This window comes from Notothenia rossii, assembly GCF_949606895.1.
Source record: "Notothenia rossii genome assembly, chromosome: 1".
Taxonomy (NCBI): Eukaryota; Metazoa; Chordata; class Actinopteri; order Perciformes; family Nototheniidae; genus Notothenia; species Notothenia rossii.
This window is the reverse complement of record NC_136912.1, coordinates 20,268,884-20,288,200: the sequence shown is the minus strand read 5'-3', so window position 1 is coordinate 20,288,200 and position 19,317 is coordinate 20,268,884. Positions and strand designations below refer to the sequence as shown.

General features: G+C 40.6%; 1 protein-coding gene across 1 annotated transcript; it reads left to right on the top strand.

The window, feature by feature from the left end:
- The first annotated feature begins 6,121 nt into the window (after positions 1 to 6,121).
- On the top strand, positions 6,122 to 17,920 carry LOC307040189 (transcription factor SOX-10-like). The gene is made up of 4 exons (XM_079682794.1): positions 6,122 to 13,938; positions 14,298 to 14,958; positions 15,316 to 15,587; positions 15,763 to 17,920. Exons 2-4 carry the CDS (start codon positions 14,519 to 14,521, stop codon positions 16,557 to 16,559), a joined length of 1,509 nt encoding a protein of 502 aa, XP_079538920.1. The 5' UTR covers positions 6,122 to 13,938; positions 14,298 to 14,518; the 3' UTR covers positions 16,560 to 17,920.
- The last annotated feature ends 1,397 nt before the right edge of the window (positions 17,921 to 19,317 follow it).

Genomic DNA, 19,317 nt, shown 5'->3' with positions numbered 1-19,317 from the left:
TCTCGCTTTAATGCCACTGAACACGACTTTTGATCAGAATAACAGCTAAAGTGAGATGATGTCCCGTTTTTGCTCCGTAATGCTACGTGTTGTGATGTCTGTGTTTGCTTCCCCTGTCACGAGTTCTGATCGCTCAGTGATGATACTATACCTATATAATCAGTGGAGCCTCAGCTTTAATCGGATATCTTGTATGTGCAGTTACGATAAGTAATAAGGGTATCTTTATCTTGAGTTCTGTGCCAAAGTGCATTAGCATTTTTTCGCTCAGGGGTCATTTAGATGCTTCTTATGAGACTTGTGTTTTGTTTTGGTAAAAATGGTTTGTATCGTCAGTTAGCTGAGATTCTTCCCGTTAATCTGGTATAACACATTAATAGGTTTTTAAATATTAAGATGCCCTGAGACACAGTGTCGTGAAAAAAAAGAAGACCCGCCGAAGGGGTCTTTGGGGCTTAACAGGTTAAAAAAACATATTTGTATGTACTTCCACCATCAAAATTCAACAAATGTAATATAGGCCTATAGACTGCACTAGAACCGTCAACGGGTCAAATGTACCCGCTATTGATTTTCAAGGTACAATCTTTATTCAACTGGCACGTGACGTAACCTGCACACATGCATAACGTCCTCAACGTGAGCTCAGTCATCCAAGATCTCTCTCTCTCTCTCTCTCTCTCTCTCTCTCTCTCTCTCTCTCTCTCTCTCTCTCTCTCTCTCTCTCTCTCGCAGTTGACAAAAGGCGTTGCTATAGCAACACGTCATGTTTAGGCTGCATTTTCTATGAGGTAAATATTAACCGCTGGCGGATATAGGTATACCTATGAGGTATACATAGAAATGGAATTTTTTTGGGCAATTTTTTCAATCTGACTTCATATTGACAATTGTTAACAACTAAGGGTGCTACAACACACTTTCAGGAAAAATCTCGGACTGGGAGACTTTAATATTGAAAAAAAGTTACATACAATCAAAAATCAGCTGCAGGTAAAATTGACCTGTTGGCGGTTCCAGTGTTAAAAATCCGCAAACTCACGACATTTATTTGAGCATCAGCTGTAGGCCCACGTTCAATTCAATTGTAGAAGATTCTTACACATTAAACTAGGATGGTGAACGTGGTAAACATCACACCGATATTAATAAACATTGTTAGCATGTTAGCTACGTCTCTGTTAGCATGACGACGACGTTATTTAGCTCATAGCCTCACAGAACCTTTAGCATGGCTGTTGACTGTTGAACCTGCAACACTCAAGTGGTATGATAACCGTGTTACACGTTGGGTATAATCAGTGTTGGGGAAGTTACTTTTAAAAAGTAGTGTTTGCTCGTTACTCGTTACTTCTTTAAAAAAGTAATCCCTTACTTTACTTAGTTACCCTCCAAGGAAAGTAACTTTTTACGTTGCTCGTTACTTTTACGTTACTTTTATGTTGCTCGACTTTGGGCAGAACCCCATCTCTGTTCCTAAATGTTTAGGCTTACATAAAGTTCTACTATGGAGGACATAACAGATATTTCTTTTGTGCTCTTTACTTTTTTTTAAATGCCACAGAGCACTTAACAAAACATTGGGCTATAAGCGTCAACACCACCACTAAACAATAATATCAAACAATATCAATATAAAATCATAATCATTAAACAGGCTGGCCCCGAAATTGGTGCAAAGCTAGTGCAAATCATATCAATAGGCTCCTTAGGAACAACATGATGAAAAGCTCAAAATGGCTCATGTGTCTCAAAATAAAACATGCCTCATGTAAATCCAACAGAAAAATAATAACTTAAAAATGTCTTGATATCAATGGCTTGTGTAAATAAAATAAAATGGCATAATACAGCTTGGAAGCAAAGGCATTGTAGCCAAAATAAAATCAAGAACAACTTAAAGCAGGACTGGCCTCCGAATTAAAAGGCTATGTTCACTGAATATGCTGGCCCTTCTTCACGGTATGATAATATCATCATTTCCCCGGGGATCTTGAGCTACTAGCTTCATGCTAGCATGTTTTCCTTTCAAATGCTTGGTGAGGTTGGCAGTTGAGTTAACGGCAGTGGACAAAAGTTTCTGGCCAGGGCACAACGTACACCATGCTCCCCACAATGCAGTTCGGCGAAGATTCAAAATCTTCTACGTCACCCCATTCAAGTGAATGGGCGAAGCGTTGAAAGCATTTTTTGATGCCTGTAGTGTAGACTTCTCGCTTGCCATCACTGCTCTTCAGTCTTCATGCCACCACCAGCGGCCAGCCTCTATCACGTTCAGTGTGGAATGAGAGCTGGTGCCTGCGTAAGCACGCAGCTGAGTAGGCAGTCTGTCACAATGTCACTAGTCCCTGGGAAAAATAACGTTCCGGCGAATTGAAAACGAAACTACGTTACGTTACAACATTTTCCGTAGTAGCGCGTTACACTACTTTTTACCCGGAAAAAGGAATTACGTTACTGTAACGCGTTACTTTGTAGCGCGCTACACCCAACACTGGGTATAATCTATCCTAACCATGTGTACATATGTGTAACCAACAGTGATCCTACATCCAGATCGAAATCTAATTGTATGTGTTTTAAGTTTTTAGAGACAGCAGTTACACTCTAAATAGTTTTGGAAACGCAGGTTTAGCTTGTTAAACATGCTTCATCTTGAGCAAAACGTCAAACTTAGCGTGTTTGTTTATGGAGCTGCTTCATACTTAGACAAGAGGACACAAGAGAAAGATTGGATCCAGAGATTTTGGTGAGTTCATTCATAGACCTATACATGAGACAGTGTTGTTGCTTGCTAGCTTGAAGCTAACACCTGTTGAGACCTTTCACCTTCATAACCCTGAGATAGTAAACATTGGGACTGATAGGGTGCTGACACCATGGACAATGCCCTGGTGAATGCTACCAGGGCACTCCATAAGTCAAACATATTTAATATCATTGAGAAAAACTAGATGACGATGTCCAAGAATCATAATCCTCCTGGGATTTATTTCTAGGTATTTTTCTGGGACAAAACAAGAAGTGTGGACAGACAGAGAGACACCTAACACAAAAACACCAGGAGGAGGCAGTGAAGTCCTTCTAACTGTAATGAGGAGCAGTGTTTCTGATTATCTGTTGTACAAGCGCCCCCATGTGGTTGTAGAGAGACACAACAGGGGGCAACAGGGTATGATGCTGTTGTTTTGATCGCTGAAATGTTTTCTGTGTGTGTTTGAAGGTTTTGGTCATTGTACCCTGTCACAAAATCGGCTTTAGGATGTTTGTATTATGGACGGTGTTTAAATTATACCAGTTTAAATTCATTTTCTCTGCATTTTGAGTCACTTAAAAGAGTGGTTTTCAACCTTACAAAATATAACGTAATTTTCTGATTGAACATTTGGGGGAAATACTCATTTTAAGTTTGTTTTAAAAACTCTCTTTTATCATGAATTACTGCACAGTTTTAACTGTGCTTCAACACTGCTTTCAGGATTCAAGCTCAGAGCAATAAACGTTTCCCTTATATCTTGTTTGTCATTTTAAGAACAGAGGCACTTATACCTTAACCTGGATGATACTTATTTCTGAGTGAAAACATATTTTTATTGACATGTTCACAAAAGGTTGAAAAATGTAAAGTATGTCGCTATCAGACCTTATTGTGTGGTTATTTTTTGATTAAGGGGGAAGTGAAGCCCTAAGTAGAAGAGGAAACTCCCCTGTGGAGTCTAGACACTCAGGAGTTGAAGTTAATAATGAAGATCTGGATTTAGTGAGGAGTACATTTTACGATATATTTTACTACAATAATGAACTCTTGTAATCGTCTGATTAAGAAAAGAGGGAGAGATAATTGTGACTAAATGTAATAGCTCTATTTCAGATAGATAATTTCATTAATGCTCATAGATTATGCTGTTATTTATAGGGGACACATTTACATATTTTTAACACCTTTGGAAAATTAATCAAGTCAACCTATTAAGGAGCAAGGCATACCAATACCAGATCCTTAGACCCTGAGGAAAAACCTTGAGGGAAACCTCACCTCCACACAGGAAGTACCGGTGCTGAGACTCAAAGCCATGACCCGTCGCTGTGACAGTAGTAACCTCTGAGCCACTGTTCCTCATTAACATGACTGATAATTAGAGCGATGTCATGCTCTAATGCCCCCCTGCTGCTCTTTCTTGCTCTCTTTACAATACGTCACAAGACCAAACCAGGTGAGCACATGGCCCAAATCTTCAACAGCTGGGTGGAAACCACCTTTAGTTATTTATGTGTGTTATAGTCTCCTGGCCACTCTTGCAAGTCATTTCCCCTCCCGACAATCTGCCCCTCTCCCGGCTGTCATCCCATCCCTCTCTCCTTGGCAGTTTCTTGATGCTGGTTAATTAACCGGAGCGTCACAACCCCCTGTCATCAACGTCCGAGAGGCAGAGCAGCTGTGTGACCTCTCCGACCTTTCTTAAGACTTCTAATGGCTGACTTGGATCTTGCCTAATAAGGTGCTGTGTGTTCATCCTCATGTAGGTTAAGTGTGTGAGTGTGTGCGTGGGCTTTCATGTGTGTGACACCCTGTATATCAGCGTGCCCTCTCTTGGCCTCACTGGCTGTTTGTGGCCCCGGGCTGTGCGACCAGAGCCGGGGACGGTGCGTGTGTGTGTGTGAGTGTGTGTGTGCTCAGCAGGGGACAGTATTTAGGCACTGGGAGCTCTGGTTCCATAATGAGCTGTTGTGTGCTGTGGAGCTGTGAAGCAGCTCGCTGCGGGACAGAGGAGCATTGTGTGCTGCTCAACATGGCTCAGCAGAGGAGGCCTGACTGATCCAGGCTGGGAAGCACCACAGGGCAAACATCTTCTGGATACTTCTGTCTGTCTTTCTGTCTGTCCGTCTATCTGTCTGTCCATCTGTCCGTCTGTCCGTCTGTCTCTCTGTTCGTCCATCCGTCCTCTTCTAAATTGTATTATTGTCTGTCTGCCTTCTTCTTCCTGGCATTTTGGTCTATTTTGTGTTTCTGTGACACGAGTGCAGTCAGTCAGCTAAAGGTTGGCTTTTTTTTACTATTAATGTAAATACAACGTCTCTAGTTTAAGTCTGGGTGTGGATTTTTAAAACAAGTTATACCTCAGGCTCTTTCTCAAATATTGATAATAAAGAAAGCCCTTATTTCAAATTGTATAAATTATATTGTTGAATTCAAATTATTAATCTGTTTGCATCTCTTAACTTGATACACTGCTGTTTATCATCAATAATACATTCATATTTGTTAAATAACACATGTTTTGTGTTATTAATCTTAATTTCTTAACTAACTAGTGACTAAAGCTAAACTAAACTAACTAAAAAAGAGAAAAAGTATTTTGCCTTTTGAGATGTAGTGGGAAAGTATCAAAGGAAAATAAAAATAAAATAAAAGTACCTTAAAATTGTACATAAGTAAGGCAGGTGTTGATTTACTGAAATGATATGCTACATTATTGCATCCTTCTTGTTTTAAATGTGCTGTAGGTCCATTTTTCCGCCTTAAAAGATAAATTAAGTGTAAACGCCATTTCAAAAATACAAACATTTTCTACATTTCTTTCTTTATCCCTCCGTTGTTTATTTCCTCTGCCACTTCTCTCCCTGTGTTTTGGCACAGAGATGCAGACGCAGCAAACCTCCGAACAATACTTCTTTCATGGTGCAACGCAATGATGATCATTATCTGGTATTTGTCGATTTGCATTTCTTAAATACAACATTTCATATCCAAGAACTTCATTCAATTCTACTACCTTTTGTTACAAATGTAGGATGTATAATTCATGTTATATACCATGTTTTATGGAGATTTCTTAATGTTGTATTTGTAACGTGACCAACGCGAGCAGCCCACTAAGTCAAATGAATTACACTGACTCTGATTTCAATTACCGCACGCTTTTCAATTGATCGTCTGTCTGTCCGCTCGGCAGCCTGTCTGTCTGCTCTGAGTGTGTGGGCCTGAACACCTGTGTGCTCCTCTGCCTGTCCCTCTGCCAGTGTGTGTGTGTGTGTGTGTGTGTGTGTGTGTGTGTGTGTGTGTGTGTGTGTGTGTGTGTGTGTGTGTGTGTGTGTGTGTGTGTGTGTGTGTGTGTGTTTCCGTAAAGACCGTTTCTCTGCGAATCTGACCAACGGAAATCTCTCTGCCCTTTACAAGCTCTGTGACTCAAGCTGCTATTGTCACACAACGGTAAGATAAGGATGGTCATCTTCATCCATGTCCATAAGAAACAATAACGAAAATAACATGACCGACATGAGTGAAGTCATAAATAAGCATATTTCTGACCCTACTCCCAAATATCCCATCCATCTTTCTGTTTTGTTGCCTTTTATCTCTTTCTCTCTGCGCTGACAACAACAGACTCTTTCATGTAGACATCTTTTCCACAAACCCCTAAGGCCCTCGCCCTCTTTCGTTCACACAGACTAATTAAATGTTCTGAGAAGAACTCATGATTGGAAAGTCTGCGCTACTTTCTCTCCGTCTCATGTGGCCCCCCTCCTCACTTTCCCATAAAAATAATCTCATAAAAATCCATACTTGAGTTATGTCCCATATTGAAAATTGAAGTTTTTTTTGTAGAAATCAAGACAGATGTTTTGTTTTCATAAGATATCAAACTTTATTTGTGGTTTCAGATCGAACAAATACAATACCATATCAGATTCAATGTGTTATAATACTTACTTCCATGTTTACAGTTGACTTATATGTTTAGGGTATGCATATTCTTAAAGAAAGGTTTCATGTAATGTTTTGTTTTGGCAGATTGCCTGGTCTTCCCATTTTACGTATTAAAAGAAGGTGCTTTATAAAAGAAAGAAAAGAGAAAGATGGATTAAAAGAAGCAGAGAACGTTAATTAAGTGTACAGTTTACAACATAGAAAAAACATATTTTAACATTCATTGTAAATATACAGAGTCCAACAAAGTAAAGAACACATTTTCATAAACAGTTTATGCCTTTACAATTGTTCAGATTTTCTTCCAAAGATGTCACAATGTGTAACGGAATAATGAGACATAAGTAAGTGATGTCAGCTTTGTAGAAAGGTTATCAATTATTAAAAAAGAAAATCGACATAAAAATGATCTACGCCGTCCAGCCATTTTGATAATTGATCAACTGTCAAGCAAAATATATAGAAATGATGGCAAACATGACCTGATTCCAGCTCCTTCACTCATGTTTTTGGGTGGACTGCTGGCCAAAACAAAAGATCTTGGGAGATCTCCCCTTGGACTCTGAAGTTTTCATTGGACTTATCAAAAATAAATTCTCACTTCGAGAGAGACTACGCTATAAATCGAAAATATAATCAGCGGATTACGTGATAATAATGGTTATTGCAGCCCTGGTGTTATTTCAAGTTGTTCATACATTACATCTCTTTATATTACGTCGACTTTAGTTTATTCTATTATTTAAAAATAAGGCAAGGCAAGAAATGATAGGATAAAAAGAGTATTAACAACCCAGGAATATCAGATTTGTTTGGTGTGTCCAGTCATCCACCCTCAACAGATTAGATAAATTCTTAGAAATACCAAATTCAGTGGAGTCATATTCTCATTACGTGTGGAACCATATCCAACTGGGGATTTTATCTTGGATTTTACAGCACCACCCCAGGGAATAATTTGAAGTGTAGCTAACAGCCGACATGTATGCATGACCAAACAGCACACTGGCACGTATGACTGAGGGGCAAAACCGTCATAGAGTCACAACATGAATGCCACCATTGTCCGTGTCACCATCATCCCCATCTTCATCATCACCATCACACTCTGAACCTCAACATCCTCCTGCATCTGAGTCAGACGCACACAAATACAAGGCCTATTTCTCTGGCTTTCTCTCGAACTCTTCTTATTTCCTCCATGTGATTAGAATCTCTCCTTCTCATCAGTACCACAAACTAGTCCACATTTCTTGCTTTATCTCCCTGTTCATTTTATTGTTGCCTTATTTTTCTCTTAGGCTGAAGTTAGTGGCAGAGAGATGCGGACACAGCAAACCAGTGAACAATAGGCCATTCATGATGCCCTGCAATGCAATGATGATCCTGCTCTGCCCTCCACCCCCCACCCTGCACCAGCCTCCACAGCTGCACAGGAATGTGGTCCAGCAAGTTACCCGCTCCCCCCCCTCCCTCCCGCCACCATCGCTACCACCACCACCACCTCACCAGTGCTGCCGCCATCGCAACCGAAGCCCCTCTTCTCTCCAAATAAAAAAGACCAAGAAGGCAAGAAACTATAGAGGGGGGAAACTCTGCAGACGGAGCACAAAGAGAGGATTCATGGTTGGTCACATACACTCCCAGAGAAAAAAGAGGGGGACCCATTTAAGTGTGGTGCAGCTGCACTAATTTACTGGGTGAAAATGGGAAGAAAAAAAAGGGAGTGACAGGGGTCAGATAGCAGAATCATTTTTTATTCATCCCCATGGATGGCGTGTTACTGCATCATCAACACACACTGAATCTGAGTGATGCATTAATCAAGTGATGAACCCTGAAAACACCTGCAGCCCTCAATGTGATACAAATCTCCAATTTGTTTCAAGCACAATAAAAAAAGAACTTGTAAGTCTTGTAAAATGACAGCACTGGTCTGTGAAATCAGCTGCAGGAAATGTTTTTAACCAGATGAGCAGTACAGTGTGAAAGTCTGAGTCAAAAATATTTGAGTCACATGAGGTTCAGTTTAATTGATAGTGTAAGTTCAGAGCTGGAATTCCCCTTGGAAAAGCAATGGCTTCATCTGTTTTTCACAAAAACCCTGAGAGGAAATGGCCTTTATGAATCAAGTGCAGTGTTTTACACAAAAAAAGAAAATGCAAACGAAGACAACACATGAGAAAAGCCCCTGTATCTTCTGATCGATGCTGCATGTTCATCTAACCAGGACATTTTGTGATAAGTCGGAGACCAAGAATGACAAAACAAGCTTCTGCTCCAATTCCTAGACATTATTGACATATCATTTTGGATCCTTTTGTCAAGTTCGTCATCATCTGGAACAAGTGACGCCATTCATTTCAGGCCAAAATGTGCCTATTGACATGGGAATGAATTGCTTTCCACCAATTATACATCAACTTAATGCAGAATGTGACCCAGCATGTGAATATTTGACCGCTGTGCATGCTTTACTTATCTGCATCCCTCTCACACTCTCTCTCACACTATCTGCATCTCTCTCTTTTTCCTCTCTTGCCTTTTCTCTCCATCCGTCGTCAGATTTCAGGAATTTCCCCTGGGGGTGGTTCAAGTATTAAGGCCAAGAAACAAAAAACAGCTTTTTATTTCCTCTTCTTCTTTACTTTCTTTGTCCTTCCACCCCCTGATCACCTAATGTTCTTTCTGACAACATCAATACTTGAAAATATTTTTCCGTTAACCTTGGACTCATCCCTGAGGACATATTAATTTCATGAAAAACTCAATGGCTGCCCGTGACTAACCGTGCACCTGAAGGCTGACTCTTTGACCCTGCTGCTGCTGATCATCATCTTTGACCTCCCTGCTGATCATGAGACCTCATCCTCCCGTCCTCTCCCCCAGGAGCCGCAGGATACGGGCTTCTTGTGACCCAGTGGTCTGTGCAGCCATGGAGAGGCCCATTACAGCAGTCACATGGCAGGTTAGCGCAGGGAATGATGCGACCATGTGAGCTCTATTTTCTAACAAGTTACAGCTGCCCCGAGGGCCCACCACAGGAGATACAAAATGTCTGAAAATGCTTGGCAAGTTTAGGAAAACAGAATACCGTTTATTTATCTACACTCCATTGGAATCATCTTTAAACAACGTTCAGGTTATGTTTCTTTAGATTTGGATGACAGATGGAATATATTTGTTTGTTTCCTATCTTATGATCTTAAAAAACTAAAAGGAGGAGATTATGAGTTTAAATTGTGGTATTAATAATGTATCTTACAAAAAGTCTATATTGATAGAAAACAGTTTTTTACGCTTGTAAAGCAGATTAAAGGTGCATGATTATGCAGAGACACCAGATTGAAGTCAAAACCTCAAATTGATAAAATATAATTTAATAAGGAAGGAAGAAATCTAGAGGTTATCATAGATACATAATTAGTTGATTATGCTCTTATATAAATCAGTGCTGGTTGCCACGACATGCTCTGTGGGTTAAACAAAAAAGTTTGGCATTGAATATTCTCAAGATTTAAGTCATACTATACATTGTTAATTTAAAGTTTAAAGTTCATTGTTTTTACACAATTGTATTTCTCTAAACTCTACAATACAAATAGACAACATTTGAAAACAGTTATATTAAAACGACAAGTATTGGAAAATTGGAGACACCATGCAGCTGAGCTAGAAGAATTAGGGCCTATTTTCGGCTGAACTCCAGCTGAAAGACAAAAGACCTGCAGGCAAAAAATGAGGAAGTGACACAAATAATCAGGAAACCACAAGCAGTTGTTATCAAAATTAATATCTTCAACGATTAATCAAAATTGTCTTAGCGCAAGAAAAATATTACGTTAGCACATTACAAGTGTTTAGCAACTTTCTGAGGCCTTTGAGACCATAACCATGGATTGGAAAAAGACCGTTAACGCTGAAAACTCCCGGCTCTATCTCTTAATTTCATTCGTTAAAAGACTTACATTTTTATTTTCAAATAAGTTTGGATTTTGAAAATAATCGACAGGACTTTACAAATTGGATATTCCGTTCAGAAAATATCTTCAAGTTCAATTTATTTTCATTTGTTTGTTCTGTTATTACATATTGAAATACCTGCACGTCACAATTTACGCCTCATAAAGAATATAGCCTAACATGCTACACACGGTAGGCCTACTTAATATAATGCAAATGTGATATAGCTTTAGTTGTCGGCGCTTTAGGTCATGGCTGTGATTTTCTCATTTTGAGCGAATAAAGGGTTTTCAAAAGTTTGAGTTTAATTTGATCATTTTAAACTTCAATAATTGTGGAAAAAAACTAAATCTGGAATGAATAAAACATGCATTGTCTCAATCTTAAACAGAATACATATTATTTATTTATTTAAAAAATCTAAAATACTTTCAGAAGATGAAAAAGTCTATATAACTTTGTTGGATTTTAACTTTTTGAATCTTTTTTTCTCAAAGCTTTGTTTAATTTTCATTACCATCAAGTAACGCATTTTTATCATGAACGGAAAATAAGATTTTTGTACAGCAACAACATGGTTCCACAAAGATAAAAGAAAAAAAGGTTTAGTCGAAAGTGAGGAAACGGGATACACTGCAGATTTGTTATAATAATGTCAGAAAATTGTTAATTATATGATTCAAGTCACTATACATTGTGACATAATAGTTCATAGCAAAATAAACTTAACGTGTCATGATCAAGTTATCAATACATTGCTAAATACATTATCATTATGGTAAATGGTTATATTACGCAGGCATTAAAAAAAGGCAATACTGAAGGTAAAACCTAAATTATTAAACATTTCATCATTAGAGACTGGCGATATTAAAGCCATGTTGCTGCGTCTGACAGACCCCCTGGGGGGCATAAACATCCCGCTGCACTAACTAAACACTCCGTAAAACCGCAGCTTCCTCCAGCCCTCCGGACTGCTCACTGAACGATCCGCAGACTGGCGCACACTTCTCAAACTCATTCTCCTGCATAACAATCCTCCTCATATCGGCAAAAACACTCACTTAACCAGCCTCGGAGGCCTTATGCAGGATCCCAGTAGTGCTTGTTGGTCGTTGGGGTACAGCATGGAGGTGTCTCCCCCCCTCCTCCACCACCAACCCATCACCCCTTCATCCCCCAAGCCCCCCTACCATCAGCAGCTCCGAGGCCCATATCCCGGTGCTGCAGAGAGTATTTAGAGACAGAAAACTGTCACAGCGGCAGAAACATAGAGATCCATGTGGCCCGTCTGAGTATTTTCTGTGTGTGCGCGACTGGTGTCTATGCTCGAACATAAGGGGAGAAAGACGCACACATCGCTCTCTGTTATCAATTTTTTCCATGTTTGCAGTACAAAACTGCTTTTTGTTCCCCATTTTTTCATTTACGATGGTTAATGGATAGAGGCTTGGGCGTTTGATCACATGGTTACAATTCACCTGAGATGGAGACAAAGAGAGCAAAGAGAGAGGAGAGAGAGAGAGAGCAAACCGCGAGTCAGGCTCAACATGAGAGCCGACGGACACACAGGGGTTATTGTTGCAATCATTTTGTGTGTGTGTATCTGTGTGTGTGTCCGGGTGCGCATCAGATGGTGTTAAAGGCGATTATCTTACTTTCCATGAGGCCATGCTTTAACGGCACAAATCATGGCCTAAACGCGTGTACAAATCAACTTTTTCACAACTGTCGTCTTGTTTTACGCACAGGCATACATTCAGTGAAAATGGCTTGGATGGATTTGTCTTTTAATTTATTTAAGAAATGTTGACTTGGATATGTTTTCAATAATTTATTTTCGAAATGTATTGCCTCTTTACTGTTGCTATTTATCTTTTTATGACCAACATGTCTCCATGCAGGCTTCATCTCTTTCAGCCGTTGTTACTATTAAAACAGCTATAGGTTGGACTATTAGATGTATTTATTGATACATCAATTCTGGTTTGATTTGAGCGAACCCATTAAACATCGGTCTGCATTTCAGATGAAAGTAAGGAAACCTTATAGTTGATTAAGTAAATCTGGTGATTTCTAAAGCACTGTCCAACTCCTCATGACTTGGGAAAAACAATTAGGAATTCAAAAATCGTGCTCGTTAACGTAGTCAACACACTTTTCAGATCTTAAAATCATATCAACACTGGTGATCTGTCACTCAATTATTTTATATGTATGACATCACCATTGAGGGCGTGGTTGAATGTCAAACAGACTTGTTTTCAGGACCCTTAAACAGATGGCTACATGCTAAATTAGCTTGCTATTAAAAACGTAATATTGTTTTATAATCTAACATGTTATCTTTTGATCACATTTCAAAATAAGAAAAATACACCAGTCTCCTTGGATCGCACTTTGTGCACTGTCCAGGAAACGGTGTTTTACAGTGTTTTAATGTAAATTGGGACCCCTTTCTTCCATGATTTAATGCATACATATTACATAAACACATATTATAATACACATTATCGATAAGGTTACTCAATATTTTAAAGCTGTACGTTGGTAGATCCCATTATTATTTTCAGAATAAATATAAAAGCACCAGGGATGTAGCATATACTTTTGCCGAGCTACCCTTTGTATAAAACAATGTTTTTTAAAAAAGTTGACATTCTTCCTTTTCACACTCAGTATGTCTTTGTTATATTTTCTTTTTTAAATCAGATCCATAATTCCTTTACTTAACCGGTATCCCTCTGATAATCTATACCCTGCCAAACTCCTGTTAAATCAAAGCTGAACTTTTGATTTTTTTTGAGGAACGTGACCACACGAGGCAATAACTCTCCTCATGATTGTTTATTTGTTTGATATAACATGTCAACACGTCCAACAAAGCTGGCCTTCTCCTGCCTCTAAATGGGCGCACTGTAGAGTCATTTAAGCCACTCCGATGTAAAAATCTCACCTCTTCCCTGTTGGAAATGTTGCAGTGATGGACAGACCGGCATTAACAGTTTGCAGCTTCCGTCCAATCACGATGCAGGGGGATAATTAGAGAGCGAACCAGTGCGCGGTGCGGTGCCGGGGGGCGGGGCCACAGTGTGCTGGAATGCTCCCTCTCCGGGAATGTTTTCCACTTTCAATCACTTTTTTTTCTTCCAGTCCTCCTCACAAGGCGCTCTTTAAGGTCCGGTGTTGCCACACAGAGCAACCATTCATCGGCTCTACAGTCAGCCACACACACTCCCATGTTGAACCACTGGACATCTAAATTGGTAAGTTATGTAATTTCTTAAAAACAGAATTTATATTTTAAAAGGAATTAATTTATATCAGTATGTCATTTATGTACAAGGTGTATTGTTTTTATTGGAGTAACTTCAGCGTTGATTTGGGTTCGATGAAAATATATTTTCTTGGATACAGTTCTTTCGTATAAATAGCATTTGGCTATCATTATTAGGCTATTATTATTATTGGCTTCAGTTGCCCTTGTATGGTCACATTTAATCTGCTAACCAATTATACATATTTAGCCTGATCCGGGGCATGTTTGACTCTCATAAACACAATTACATTTTGTTGGTGCAATTCATATTGATTTTGTTTCTATCATACTTTATGTGGGTTTTAGGAGTAACTGTTTGCTGAAACGGATTTCCAGCCGAAGGTGGAAAGGATTTGGACACTTTTACGCAGCACCATGGCTTTCCCTAAAAAGAGTCAGCAATAACTGGGATCATCGCAGACTCCTGACATCGTATTCGATTAGAACGTATTATACTGCATAGGTTGGACTCTCTAAAACAAAGTTGCATTCTTGACATACATTGAATTAAAAATAACTAAATAGAAATGTCTGGCGAGGAGCACAGCCTGTCCGAGGCGGAACTGAGTCCCGGAGGGTCCGACGATGGTCACTCACTGTCACCGACTCAACCCGGAGCGCCACCCCGCCAGGACTCACCTCTGATCGGGCCGCCGCAGCAGCTGACCTCACTAAGTGTCGCAGATGGCTCCGAGGATGACGCAGGCGATACAGTCAAATCGGAGATAGTGGAAGATCGCTTCCCGATCGGCATAAGGGAGGCGGTCAGCCAGGTGCTGGACGGATATGACTGGACACTTGTGCCCATGCCGGTACGCGTTAACAACGGGAGCAAAGCGAAGCCCCACGTAAAGAGGCCCATGAACGCCTTCATGGTGTGGGCGCAGGCGGCGAGGAGGAAACTGGCCGACCAATACCCCCACCTGCACAACGCGGAGCTCAGCAAGACCCTGGGCAAACTTTGGAGGTTTGTATGGGATGGTTGTTTCAGAACAGTGTGGCCATACAGTGGCACGTTTCCTGTCTCGCCTGTGCATAAAGGATAAGTAGGGGTGTAGATTTTAAACTCAAATGTAAAAACTGGGCAAATACGTTTAGGATGATGGTTGTAAACAAAGAAAACACACAGAAATCAAATTGGTATTTTGTTACTTTAATAGAGTACACTGCATTCGTGTATACCTTCGAGTTTTAACCTCCTTACGCGCACGGGGTTGAATGCGACAATAATTATAATTTCTTGACATATTCTCAGAAAATATTATCCCTTTAATTGAGTATTAGCCTGTTAGACTAACAACACTCCTTGTTTGTCTCCCCCCAGGCTGCTGAACGAGGGCGACAAGAGGCCATTCATCGAGGAGGCGGAGAGGCTGAGGAAACAGCACAAGAAGGACTACCCGGAGTACAAGTACCAGCCCCGGCGACGCAAAAACGGCAAACTAGCTAATGCTAATGAGTCCGACAGCCAGGGGGAAGGGGAGGCAAGCCACTCCCAGTCTCACTACAAGACCCTGCACCTGGAGCACAATGGCGGGGCTGGGTCTCCCCTGGGTGACCTGCACCACCACCACCATCATCTCCACCATCCTGCTGGTAGGAGTCACAATAACCAACATTTACATTTGAAAAAATTCACAACATTTATCATTAATATTAAGTGGGATACATTTATTTAGGCCTATTCAAATCAGAATCAGATTTAAAGAAGAAAAAACTAAGTTGTGCCTTTGTCAATGTTCACCTGTGTCCCTCCTCTTGTTTCCTCTAGGTCAGGGTCACAGCCCGCCCACACCCCCCACCACCCCGAAGACAGAGCTCCAGTCTGGGAAACTGTCAGATGCCAAGAGGGAGGGGGGTGCAGGAGCGGCCGGAGGATCAGGGGGGTCCAGGGGAGCCCTCAGGGTGGGGGATGATGGGGCCTCGGGCGGCCCTTCATCATCGAGCTCTAAACCTCACATCGACTTTGGAACCATGGACATCGGCGATATCAGCCACGAGGTGATGTCCAACATTGAGCCATTTGACGTGAACGAGTTCGACCAGTACCTTCCTCCAAACGGCCACCCGCAAAGTGGACCCGGGGCCCCTTCAGCCGGATCCTCAGCCTCGTCTTACGCCTACGCCCTGGCTGCTGCTAGCGGGCACTCCGCGTGGCTCTCCAAGCAGCAGCAGCAGCAGCAGCAGCCTCAGGCCTCTCCGTCTTCCTCCGACCCCTCCAAGGCCCAGATCAAGAGTGAGTCTGTGGTCGGGAGCCACTATGCTGACGCCTCCTCCTCGCCCTCCTCAGGCCCCCATGTCACCTACACCCCGCTCAGCCTCCCCCATTATGGCTCCGCTTTCCCCTCGCTGGCCTCCAGGGCTCAGTTTGAGTACGCCGAGCACCAGGCCCCCGGGGCGTACTATGCCCACTCCAGCCAGGCCCCGGGGCTGTACTCAGCCTTCTCCTACATGGGCCCTTCACAGAGGCCTCTGTACACTACCATAGGAGACCCCTCCAGCGTGGCCCCCTCTCACAGCCCAACACACTGGGAGCAGCCTGTTTACACCACACTCACAAGACCTTGAGGGAGACCAGCTGAGCAGAGGGAAATATGGGAAGTGTGTGAGTGGATTTGTGTGACTGTGTGCAAAATATGAGAGTGTGTGATTGTGGATGCGTGCATGTGCCATATTGATGTTATATTGGAGGTTTTTACTTTTTTAGCCATTATAATGCAAGACGCATCCACGGGGCCTTATACAGTTTAAAAGAAAAACAGCCACAAACTCACGCAATATAAAGTGTGAATCATGGGTCAAATGCCAATCAAAAATTAAATAAACCTTAATAAACATGTGCCATCATAAATGTGTATAAAGTTTGTACACAGTGTGACTCTGAATGAACAGTTGTTGCATTGATGAGTGACTCTGATTTGACCCAGCAACGATGGGTTTAGACTGACATAATCAGATTTTATTAACCAAACTAAAGCAGATGTTTTTGATGTTATTGTGTTATTATTTTATATGAGTAGTAAGTTTATTCTCAATGTTGATATCCTAGGGTGTAACTTTATTGTGACTGATTTGATATTACACTAATACATCTTCACCACTGCTTTGGGAAAAGCATGTTTTGTTTTCTGTAAGTTGTTCCCAAGGGTTGTATTTTTTCATGGCCAAAAAAGGATAGCTGTTTTTCTTGTAGATAGCACAATCTGTCCTTCCATTACATTGACTTCACTGAACTGAAGACTTAAGCATTTAAGGGGGGAAAAGGAACAAGAGAGGGAAAGAGAGCTCCTAAAGATGTATTTCAGCTTAACACTCAGTCTTGGACACTTACCTCAACTCTTTTCATTTTGTGCCAATAGCAAAGAAGAAATAAGACGATACCTGATCAAATAATGCTTAAGGTATTCAGATTTTCAGAGCAGTAAACATCGGCTTCTTTTTTGCTTTTTAGTGACTAACATTTTGCTAATACACATCTGATTTTTCTAATAACTGAGTTAAAATATATAAGTGCAAAGTCTCAACCAAATATCTTCAGATAATTGGCCAGCTTTGGGTTAAGGATTAGAATCACATGTACGACCCCTCTGCACTGCTAAAGCATGTTTTCGTCCTTAAGTTTTTTTCTATTTTGTGTCCAAATAGGCCTCTTCCTCTTCAGCAATGTGAATATTGGTTATTACCACATGCTTCAACTTTATTACCTGACGCATACTTTATGATTTTATACTGACCCTCTTACCATGTAGTTATTATTTTGTTGTAAGAAATAATGCATTTTGTGTCACATCTTTGCTTCTTCTATTTTGTATAATTCTGGATAGTTTTGTAAAGTGTTTGCTATACATTCGCTTGAGTATTTTGCTTCCATACAAGAAAAGCAATGTTGAAATGTTATTGTTGTCATCTATTAAATCAATTTATTTATAAAAAAATATCCTTTGTAAGAGTGTTATTGTATGCAGTAGGGATGTTTCAGAGATAAAACATGGAGCATTAAGCAAGTGAAGGGTGAAAAAACTAAATTAAAAACACGCTGCTGACGTGTGAACTGTAATAACAACACAATCAGTGCCCCACCAACCTAAGCTGTTTAGTGTGTTTGTGTGTGTGGGCTAAAATTGACTACTAATTCCCCGCATTTAATCGGCTGGGGACTGCGTGTTACTGAGAAATACAAAGAGAGCCATTCAGTGCTGCAGAGGGACAGAAAGAGAGAGAAAGGGTGGGTGTAAAAAGCCAGAGCCAAGGCCAATTTCAGCTCAGTAACCAACGTACACTTGGACTTTTGTACATGGCTTTCCTTTCACGCTGCCCTCTCCTCTCCACCTGAAGCTGCCTCCCTGCTTCCACACTCAGCTGCTGTTCAAACCTATTAAGCGGGCACCCAGATGTTAATTGTAAAGTGTATTGTAAGAATATTGTGTGTGAGGGGGATGGTAAACAAAGATGTTGATAGACATGGTGGCTTTTGCAGAAAAAGGTCAAAAATAAGGGGTGAGAGATTAAATAATTTGAGCAAAGAAAAGTTTATTTACAGAGCAGTCTCAACCAGGGAGAAGCTGTCCATTTTTGATAATAAAAACACAAACTAGACTTAGTCTATAATTTATAACATGATTGCACAACTTGTATAACTTCAACTAGCCTAATCAAGGTGCAATGCTGGGCTGACATGTCATTCTGACATCTCTCTACATTGATGCAAATGATTGCATGAGTGTACATCAGGAAAAACACCAACAAAATGAAACCAATGCATTTTCCACTGGGGATTAATAAATTACATCATTATTATCAGGTGATTGTTGTGAGCATGGAAAGAAATAAGATAATGGGGTTGGAAGATAAATATCACTTGTACATTCATTTGTAAATGTTAAAAGCCTTAAGGTGAAGCCTGCGTGCTTACATGTTAACAAAGCTTACTTTCGATGAAGCTTGGAAAAGGAGTAGGCCCATATGTGAAGGCTTAGTGGCTTACAATGATGCAATGAGTTTATTGTTTTAGGTTTCCAGCTGCCATATAGTGCCACTTAACTGTTGGTGATTTCTGGGATTTCTACACGTGGGACATCTGATGTACAATTGAATGTGTTGTCGGATGAGTATACGTATTTTCGAGGCTTAAAGCAGAAGAGATGTGCACGTGGGAGGAGTTTTCCTTCACTTTCGCAAAATATGTTTTTAAAGCAAAAATATACCTGTTTATGTTGGTTTGGTTTGAAATTGTTCCTTTCTAGCAGAAAGCCCTGAAGGCAAACCTCTCATTTGCAATAGTTCCTTGCTTTGAACCCTCTTGAGAGTCAGAATTACAGTTTTAATT